Source organism: Amphibalanus amphitrite, unplaced genomic scaffold, assembly GCF_019059575.1.
Source record: "Amphibalanus amphitrite isolate SeventyFive unplaced genomic scaffold, NRLGWU_Aamphi_draft 002581F_arrow, whole genome shotgun sequence".
Lineage (NCBI taxonomy): Eukaryota > Metazoa > Arthropoda > Thecostraca > Balanomorpha > Balanidae > Amphibalanus > Amphibalanus amphitrite.
In genome coordinates this window covers 1-10,263 of record NW_024883994.1, presented here as the reverse complement: position 1 = coordinate 10,263, position 10,263 = coordinate 1, and the positions used below count along the sequence as shown (strand labels likewise).

The 10,263-nt window shown below is 49.9% G+C and overlaps 1 protein-coding gene across 1 annotated transcript; it reads right to left on the bottom strand.

Moving 5' to 3' along the window:
- Positions 1 to 233: 233 nt before the first annotated feature.
- Positions 234 to 9,743, bottom strand: LOC122377167. Its single transcript, XM_043357124.1, has 2 exons — positions 7,614 to 9,743; positions 234 to 394 (listed from the first exon to the last, which is right to left on the bottom strand). The coding sequence occupies exons 1-2, from the start codon at positions 9,421 to 9,423 to the stop codon at positions 348 to 350; spliced, it is 1,857 nt and encodes a 618-aa protein (XP_043213059.1). The 5' UTR covers positions 9,424 to 9,743; the 3' UTR covers positions 234 to 347.
- Between the last annotated feature and the right edge of the window lie 520 nt (positions 9,744 to 10,263).

Here is a 10,263-nt window from a genome sequence, read left to right as displayed (position 1 = left end):
TGGCCAAAGCCTGGCTTTGGAACTCACCTACCACGACAAAAAAAAAAAAAAACTTAAAATGTCCCCCTTGTTGTCTCACTGACATCCTTGAAACCTACCTTCAGGCCGACGAGGACAATCAATTAAATGTCTCCCTCTTTACCTCCCTGGTCTCCTTGGAACCTACCTTCCAGCACGAGAGGACACAATATCTCCCTCTTTGTCTCCTTGACCTCCATGGAACCTACCTTCCAGCACGAAGAGGACGCTACCGATGTCGCCCTCCTTGATGATCAAGGAGGTCCGCTTGTACTCCACCGGATACATGCACTCGACTATCTCCTGAATCTGGTCGTTCTGCAGGTTCTTCATGAAGTCGTTCTCCAGGATTGCGTGCTTGATGAGCGCCTTCGACCTGCCGGAAACAGAAAAACATAGTTACTGTTCTAGTTCATTGATTTCTTTGTTGATAGCGTTACCGTCCGTCCGTCCGTCCGTCCGTCCGTCCGTTCGTTCGTTCGTTCGTTCGTTCGTTCGTTCGTTCGTTCGTTCGTTCGTTCGTTCGTTCGTTCGTTCGTTCGTTCGTTCGTTCGTTCGTTCGTTCGTTCGTTCGTTCGTTCGTTCGTTCGTTCGTTCACATGTCATTACGTCTCCTGATGGCTTGCTTGATCAGCGCCTTCCACATGTAGGGAATGAATAAATTGTATACGTTAATCATTTATAGCAAAAAATTGTACGCCTTGGACCTGGTTGAAATAAGCCATCGTTCTTATGCATTCAATAATTCATTCTTTCAAAGTTACCGTATCATTCATTCTTTAGTAATTCTTAGTTTTGCGTTCCATAGCAATTTAGAGGATGTTTGACGTTGACAATGTTTCTATCATTCGTTTTAACCCTCGCATGTGTAGGGGGGGTCGGATGGACCCCCCATGGTTTTTCGCAAATAACTCGCGTAAAAATCGGCCGATCGCGACGAAACTTTCAGTACCCTCGCATTGATCAATTTTACACCTACCCTGAAAATTTCATGACCCTGACCCAAATGACCTTTGACCTGTGACCTCTTTTCCGAGACCATGTTTGGCCGGAATCGCGATTCAGCGTATGTCGGCTCGCATTAGCCGCGCGTTTGCAAGTTTTTCGTGGTTTCAAACGTTCAAACATGTGATTTGATGTTGCTCCCATGCATTAGGGTGGGTGTCAAGGTCACCTGAAGGTCAGGTCAGGTCATTGACCTTTGGTGACCTCGGGTGACCTCGGTTCACTTTTTCGAGTTTTACATGTTTCTAGGCTAGTTTTTGGAGCTGATTTCGAATTTAGCAACCATTTTAACATTTACGAAGTAGTTTTGGTGACTTCGTAACATGTTACGAAGCTGTCAGAGGCGGTTGACACGTACTACGAATACCCGTCACGACCCCTACTGGTTGACCTGACCTGACCTGACCCGACTTGGTCTAAATGCTTAAAGACATCATCTGTGATCAAAACTAACACGATATTCGTGATCAGCGTCCCGAAAAACCCCTTAGCAGCCACACTTTACGACTTTCTAACAGGTCCCGATTTTCCCGACTTTGGGTCATTGACCTGACCTGGGAGGTCAACCAATGACCTAGGACCTTAAAATTGGGTATCATCGGCTTCCTCTCGTCACGGGCAACACGCTCGTTTTTTCTAGCTCGATCAGGGGCCAAACGGCAAGAGGGGGTCCAACCGACCCCCCCCCCCTACACATTAGATGCTGGAAAACGCCGCACACATGCGAGGGTTAATATAAACATAGATAACAGTAGAACTGATACTGCTATCTATGTTATCTACTGTTATCTACTGTTATCTACTGTTATCTATGGTATAAACTACAGAATCATTCACTCTTATTTTGCAGTGACGCCTGAAGCATTTCTGCCATCACCAGAGCACTCCCAGAAGATTTCAGGGTCATCATAATCACGACACATATCATGAACACTCCAGTCAACTTCTCCAACGGTGGAACGCCAGATTAAAACACATCAGACGCTGTCATTGCCACACCCAGAAGACATTCAAAAATCTCCGCTCGACCCCGGAGGTATTTAAACCCCATCCAGGGCAGACTTGGGGTCATAAGACAGGTCCACTTTCAACCGCGAAACTTTCTACCACAACTTAGCTAGATGGGATCGAAGAGCATCTGATATCAATGTGTGGTCCAGAGCTCGGCACTTGAGCTAAAAGCAAAGTTTTAGCATTCATGAATGAGTGCAACAAAACAAAACATCGTTGTTGAACTGCTATCGAGGTCTCTTCCATCTTTTTTCAGCAAGTTTTCTCGCTATTTCAGCATTATCTTTAAACACATTCATGGATCAGATGAAAATAAAGGAAAATCTCGCAGCACATCAACATTCAATCAGTCTTCATAGCATTCGCAGCAAATCATGCATCTGCGGAAACAATAAATGACACCCGTCGTTTTGCAAGCAAAAAGTTTTTTTTTTTTTCGCTTAACCTGAAAAGTAGGGTCGGCAAACATCAAACCTGTCATTGCCAATGCTGTCAGATGAACTAAAGAGTTTTCAGATGGACTGTTTTATGGCGACTTTGGGCCGAAAATGAGCTGCAATCACGATTCCGCTCGACAAAGTCTAGGTCGATGATGGAAAGGATATCGAAAACCAGGAGGAAGTTTTCAGGCTTGTCAGCGCCGTTTATTACCTACGGTGGTATTAGAAAAGTTACAAATTTAGACGGGTTTAAACTCGATTACCCGAGAACTATGGCAGATATTTGTCTACAGTTGTTTTCATGAATGATGATAATTTGGGAAAACTTCAATCTCTTATACAATCTCTCAAGCATGCATCATATTCATGCTAAAATACACAACACAAGTAAAATGAGAACTGAGGCATACAAACAGACAGGCAGACAGAATATCCAGCCTAGCAACACATTTTGTCGCGGTGCAAACTTCTGTGCCGGAGTTTTAGTAATCTTAAACTTTGCGGCTAAATGTCTTCATAACTCGTAAAGTTGTAAACCCAGAGGATATTTGGGATTGGTGCTGCGTTTAGTCGGAGAACGCTCAATATAGGACCTCGAAATGAGTATGTTTGGTCACTTTGACCTCGAAATGAGCACCGTCGGGAGGTCTTGCCTGCTTCTTACCAGTTTTTTGCAATAGATCTGCCGGTAACGGCCTTTATAAAAACAATCAAATTGAACAAAACACCAAGACCATGTCTAAAAGGAGTGAGTGGCTTTAGGGATGTCGATGATAGCTTTATTAAAATAAATGTGTCCATCAACGTTTAAAAATTAATCAGAATAACCATAGCATGTAAGACAGGCATTACGTTTGGCTGTGTTCGGTTTGAAGGCATCCGTGTGATACGGATTCTAATATGTATCACCCCATTCCCAAATCCATTAGGTATGCATCACTTCACCAACCAGAACTTTTCCTCCTACTACCTTTCTATTTCCCAGCCGGTCCCACCACGTACAGCCCACCGCTAAAGTCACGGTGACTATAAATACCAGGTGTTGTCCATCTGAACTTGACAGTCACGTGACCCATTTGACCTTCGGATCCAATTCTGGTAGTCAATTCTGGCGCTTTTGTTACCATAGCGAAAAATGTAACCCCGTGTTCACAGTTTTCCTAACGACGAAGATTCTGCGTAATCTGGCCAATGGCGTTCGAGAACCGCGGCCAAGCCCCGCTGATCTTGAACGTGATTGGTCGGACGACGTATAGAATCTTTGTTCAGGAAACCAAACTTCTGAACTCAACATCAACTCTATTCGCCACTGAGCAAAAAGCGAACATCGGGCGTGCAGCTAACCGCCCATCACACGCAACAACAATGACACGACAGCAAAAAAAGAGAAGCAAGAGATGGAAAAAACGGTCAATCACAAAACAAGCAAATCACAAATTCCACCTCAGAAAACACAATAAAAGCAATAAATCAATAAAAAAACACCAATTGATTTTAGAACATTAAACAAGGCAAAAAATAACCACGAAATACAGATGGGGCAAAGGCACGCGTTTGCCGCGACATCTATATCGGCCGCGGACCATAACCCGCGCCGTCTGGCGGCACATCGTTTTCTTCAACATTTTCTCCCCACCTGAAGTAACTACTTCACACAACTAACCAATACGCATAACAGTCTGGCAAGACATACGAGCAACCCTAACACACTGTGAAAGATAACATCAACGAGCGACTGAATATGATGAACGAGCACAGCGCTGCACGTCACTCACTTATCCTAAGCATCGGGAATTTGCAGCTGTGCTCCCAGCTCCAAATCATGCAGCCGCTGGATTGCGCGTGTTCTCAGGCCCTTTGCCGTTCGAACCTCGGCGGACCTAACAGTGCCGTCCCTACCAGGGAACAGTTTAGTAACAACACCGGTCACCCATCGCATCCTCGGCACATTGTCCTCACCCAACAAGACTACTGAGCCCACGACAAGCTTGCCACGGGTTGAAAACTTCCTAACTGAGCAGGGCAGACTCTGGAGGTATTCCCTCGCCCAAACGGACCAAAATCTATTTACACGCTTTTCACAAAGTCTAGCTCTCTCAGACAGCGCCTTAGCACACACACTGTCCGGATCCTCTAACACCTTGGTTTGGAATCCAGCGCCGCGCCCCAGTAGAAAATGATTAGGGGTCAGAGCGTTACTACAGTCCAGACCATCTCCCACAAAGGTCAGCGGGCGCGAATTGACACACGCTTCGATATCAAACAAAACAGTTTCTAACTCGGCCCTAGTGAGACAGCGCGACCCCAGTGACCGTCTAAGCCCCGACTTTACGGAGCGGATCAGCCGCTCCCACCATCCTCCCCACCATGGGGAACGAGGCACTATCAGTTTCCACTCGGGAGCCAAATGACCGAAATAATTCTGTAACAGAACGTCAGCGCCTACAAACGTCCTAGCATTGTCTGAATAAATGATAGACGGCATACCCCTCCTGGCCGCGAAACGCCGTAAAGCCAGCATGAACTGTTCCTGAGAGAGCGAGTCGACTAGCTCAACATGAACGGCCCGCGTAACAGCGCACGTAAACAACGTAATGTAAAACTTCTTCCTTGGAAAATCTACACAAAACACCGGACCGGCATGATCCACGCCAGTCACTGCGAATGCCGGCGCCTCAGTGACCCTGGTCTCGGGCAGCGGAGCGGCTGGCTCGCTACAACTCGGAGCGTCCTGCCGCCGGCAGTCCACACAACTGCGTTTTACCCGCTTAGCAAGACAACGCAGCCCAACAACCCAGTAAGCTCCCCGGATCGCAGTAATGAGAGCCGAGACGCCCGCATGACCCATGACAACGTGCTGATCACGCACCAATAGCTCCGATACATGTCCCTTTGGCAACACAACCGGATGTTTCGCCTCATATGCTAAATCGGACAGCTGGATCCTACCCCGAATGCGCAGAAGCCCATCATCGCCCATGAAAAGCGTCAAATCGCGGACAGGTGAGCTCTTGGGCAGTGGCCTGCCCCTCTCCACAGCACTCACCTCCTCTGGGAACGCAGCCTGTTGCGCGTCCCTCACCAGAGCTGTCCTGGCCTCCGCAATCTCATCACCAGACAGCTCAGACTGTCGCCTCAGACCAGGGTTGCGGCAGTTGAACACAAACCGCTTGACCCACGCCACGACGCGAGTCGCCTTACGAAGCGATCCCCACCGCTCCACCTCAAACAGAGCTGTGGGGTTGCCAGATCTCGACAGCAGTGCCATCTCTTCCCTCGGAAGACTCGCCTCCGGTGAAGCGCTGTCGTCACCGTCTGCAGACGGCGGTCGACCTGCCGAAGAGGACAGCCACTCGGGCCCAGCCAGCCACAGGTCAGAACCGATTAGGCTGCTCGCCGACACGCCACGGGTCAACAAGTCTGCCGGGTTCTCCTCTCCCGCCACGTGAGCCCAGCTCGAAGGGCTGGTCAACCGCTGGATCTCTGTTACCCGGTTAGAAACATACTGCTTCCACCTGCTGGGATCCCCGCGGATCCATCCCAAGGCAACCATGGAGTCAGTCCAGCAGCGGAGAACCACACTCTCCGGCAGTCTCAGAGCCCGTCGTACAAACACGAGCAGACGCGCAGCCATCAAGCTAGCCAAGAGCTCCAGCCGCGGCAGACTCAGCTCCTTTAGAGGAGCCACACGCCCCTTAGCCATCACGAGAGACGCGGCGTATGATCCATCCTCACGAGCGGCACGCAGGTATACTGCGGCACCATAGCCCTTCGGAGACGCATCGCCAAATGCATGCAACTCAACACCTTCTCCATCATTCCAAGGCCTCTCTGTGAAACAGCGCGGGACCTCAAACTCCTTCAACTCGGTCAGACCCTTCACCCACTGCGAAAAGGTCAGGCTGAGGTCATCTGGCAGTACGGCATCCCACTCCAGACCCAGCTGCCAGATGTCCTGAAAGAGCAGCTTCGCCATCATTGTAAATGGCGCGACAAAGCCGAGCGGGTCGTACAGCCTCGCAATGAAGCTGAGCACGGCTCTCTTAGTGGGAACGACATCTGCTGGCAAACAGACGCCGTCAAAACAGAATGCGTCACGACCCGGAATCCAGCGGACCCCAAGCACCTTCACGGGCCCGCACTCAGCCGACGACACGCCATGCACCATATCAAACACTGCTGTACTGTTGGACGAGCACTTCGTCAGCGTCATTCCAGCATCTGCCATTACAGTCTGTGCCTCCTTCAGCTTAGAGCAGGCGTCACTCTCAGTGTCAGCACCAGACAGGTAATCGTCAACATAGAAATTCTCCGACAGATCCGAAATCAGAGGCGAGGACGGGTACTGTGTCAGGTGGTGGCGGATAGTGGCCGCCAGGAGGAAACTCGAACTCCTCACACCGAAAGTGACACGCATGAACCTCATCACCCGTACCCTTCCGTTACGCCACCACAAGAATCGGTGCACGTCCCGGTCCTCCTTACGCAGCTGAACCTGCAGAAAAGCCTTTGAGATATCCGCTGCAATGGCGAACGGCCAGCGCCTAAAGCGCAGAAGTATCTCCAGCAGGCTCGGAACCAAGCACGGACCCACCTCCAAGCAGTCGTTGAGTGAGACGCCGCCAGGGCCCACTGCCGACGCGTCGAATACCGGCCGCACCTTAGTAGTGGAGCTGTCCTCCTTCAAAACAGGCCGGTGCGGCAGGTAGAACACCGGGTACGAGGTCTGCAGCTCACAGCCAGGAACCTCCTCAATAACCCCGGCATCCTCCATCTCCTGTAAAGCAGCATCATAGCGCTCTGCAAGTACAGGGTCCTTAGCCAGCTTTCGTCTCAATCCTGCCAAACGACCAGCCGCCATGTCACGGTTGTCACCCAGAGGAGCACTCCCCTCCTTCCAAGGAAGGTTGACTTCGTAACGCCCATCTCTCTTACAGACTGTAGCATTGAAATGAGCAAGAACAGGATCTGACTCATCATCATCATGTGAAACACCTATGGCTTCCAAATCCCACAGGTTGCGGAAGGCATCATCTGAGACATCGTTAAGCAAGAGGAGCTGACAGGTGGACAAGGTTGGCCTGCCAGCTACAGAGCCAGAGACTGTCCAACCAAATACCGTCTCTTGGGCGACCAAACCTGCAGAAGTACGGAGCAGGCCGTCCTTCAGCAGCTGCCAGTACTGGTCCAGCCCAACCAGCAGGTCCACAGACAGGTGTCGATCAGAACTGAATCTCCCGTCCGCCAGCTCCAAACCACCCAAGGAGCGAACCACCTCCTGTGGCACCTGCGGACGTTGCAAAGGGGAACAAATCACAGGAACCTCCATGGCCCTCAAACAGACTGCATCCGGCCTGGCCATATTGGCTCCTGACACCTCCATTTCATACAACTGACGCTCAGCGATAGCAGACTTGCCCCCACCAAAGGCACAGTAAGTGTTCCTTTCTGCTCTTATCCAAGTTGCACCAACTCTTTTCACCAGTGACTGGCTGACATAGCTGCGATCACTCCCAGTGTCAAACATCAAAGTAGCTTCAACTACCCCCTTACTACCCTTCACATACACACGAGCAGTAGGCAGTACGCTACATTGAACTGGGGGTACACATGACAATGAAGCAGTGGCAGCAGGCCTACTGCCTGAACCCACATGAGCACTATCACTTGAAACAGCATCAGAAGCTTTCACACCCTTGTGAGTAAAGTCAAAGACATGTTTGTAGCAACAGAGCACATTGTGTCTACCCTTGCAGTGAGCACACTTCTCTAGACAGTGTCTGGCTCGATGTCCCCCCTTTAGGCAGACAAAACACAAGTTAGCTCCTCTCACCTTGTCTTGTCGCTCGCTTACACTTAAGCTGAGGAAGTCAGGACACTCAGTAGCTCTGTGTGGCCCTGAGCAGAACTCACACCCAGCACCAGCACCAGGGGAAGCAGCCTGCAGAGCTGCCCCAGACCGAGGCTGCTGAAGCCTCTTCCTCCGACCGCTGTCCCGGTCCACTGGCCGGGTCTTCACTCCTGAAGCTGTAGTCGGTTTCTCACCAGCTGCAGACAGGCCGCTGTAAACCCCAGACTTCACCCTGGAGTTCACCTCAGCCTTAAGCACCTCCAGCAGGAACACCAGATCACCTTCCTTGCCAACACTGTCACGCGCCCAAGCCAGGCAAATGTCCTTGGGAAGCCGGCTCAGCAACAGTGGAGTTAAGATAACCCCATAGTTGTCTCCTTTCACTCCAAGTGACTCAAGGCTCCGCACATGCACTTGAAGCTCATCTTGCAACTTTTGGAGACTGCTCACATCCTCAGTTGCTCTGTCCATGTTCAGCAGACCTTGCACATGTTTAAAGATGATCAAATCCGTCCTGCCATACCTGTCCTGCAGCAGCTTGCTGGCAGTAGCAAAGTTGGCACCAGTCAGCGGGAGCCCAGCAATGCACTGAGCAGCCTCACCCCGCAGAAGGGACCGAAGATAGGCCAGTTTAGTAATGTCCGCTAACTCCTCCTTATCACCAACTGCTGCTTGAAAACACTCCCAGAAGTTCAACCACTTCAGGACGTCCCCATCAAAACTGGGTAGGTCTAACTTCGGGAGTCTCGGCAGACCAGAGGTTCCAGCATTGGAGGCCCCACCAGAGTGAGCAGGCAGGTTCGGATCAATATCACGAAGGAGAAGCTTACCAGCAGTGCGTAGCACCTTGCTGATACCGCTGCGAAAGTCAGCAGCCTCTTCCACAACTTCTGGCAGCTCCGACTCATCAAACTCAATTTCCAGCGCAGCTTGAGACGAATCTAGCGCACTCAACCTCTGCTCGACCTCGGCTTTCAGCTCTTGGATTTCATAGCAATCCGGCTCTGGAGCGCTACACGCCAGCTGGAGGGCCCTGCACGATCGCGTGGCCCAGCCCCTAGCCGCGGCGCGCGCTCTCTTCAATCTCTCCACGTCCATGTCGTCACCAAACCGACCGGCGTGGTATAAATAGACGAAACCAGCGCAGTACTATCTTGCTTCTGGGCACCAAACATCCAGAAGTACTCGATCAAAGATCACTGGTTCTACGTCCCGCAGTTTCGGCACCAAATGTTCAGGAAACCAAACTTCTGAACTCAACATCAACTCTATTCGCCACTGAGCAAAAAGCGAACATCGGGCGTGCAGCTAACCGCCCATCACACGCAACAACAATGACACGACAGCAAAAAAAGAGAAGCAAGAGATGGAAAAAAACGGTCAATCACAAAACAAGCAAATCACAAATTCCACCTCAGAAAACACAATAAAAGCAATAAATCAATAAAAACACCAATTGATTTTAGAACATTAAACAAGGCAAAAATAACCACGAAATACAGATGGGGCAAAGGCACGCGTTTGCCGCGACATCTATATCGGCCGCGGACCATAACCCGCGCCGTCTGGCGGCACATCGTTTTCTTCAACAATCTTCGTCGTCCGGGAGATTGCGAACACAGGTAAACCAAGGGGTAAACAATCTGTGCGTGGAAAGGGGATTGGGGAGTGGGGAGTGGTGAATGTTATGGGCGATGATAGGCCGATTCGTCGATTTTTATTTATACTATTATCCTTATTGTATATTTTGATCATTTTGTTTATGTTAAAAAGTTTTTTTTCTGTTGATTTTACATCAAAAATGGTATGTTTTACTGTTTAGCTAAGTATCATAGGTATCATATTGATATTGAAATTGGGTTACAATGGCCTGTTGTGCATAATATTATTGGTAATGTGAACATAGGTACTCCATACACTGCTTCTTTTGGGTATATA

What these genes read in the sequence shown, in the direction of transcription:
- LOC122377167 (XM_043357124.1), bottom strand. Translation starts at nt 9,423, where the DNA reads ATGGACGTGGAGAGATTGAAGAGAGCGCGCGCCGCGGCTAGGGGCTGG. An exon ending in CCTGCTCCGTACTTCTGCAG is followed by an intron (nt 395 to 7,613) that starts GTTTGGTCGCCC and finishes TGTTTCCGGCAG; the next exon opens with GTCGAAGGCGCTCATCAAGC.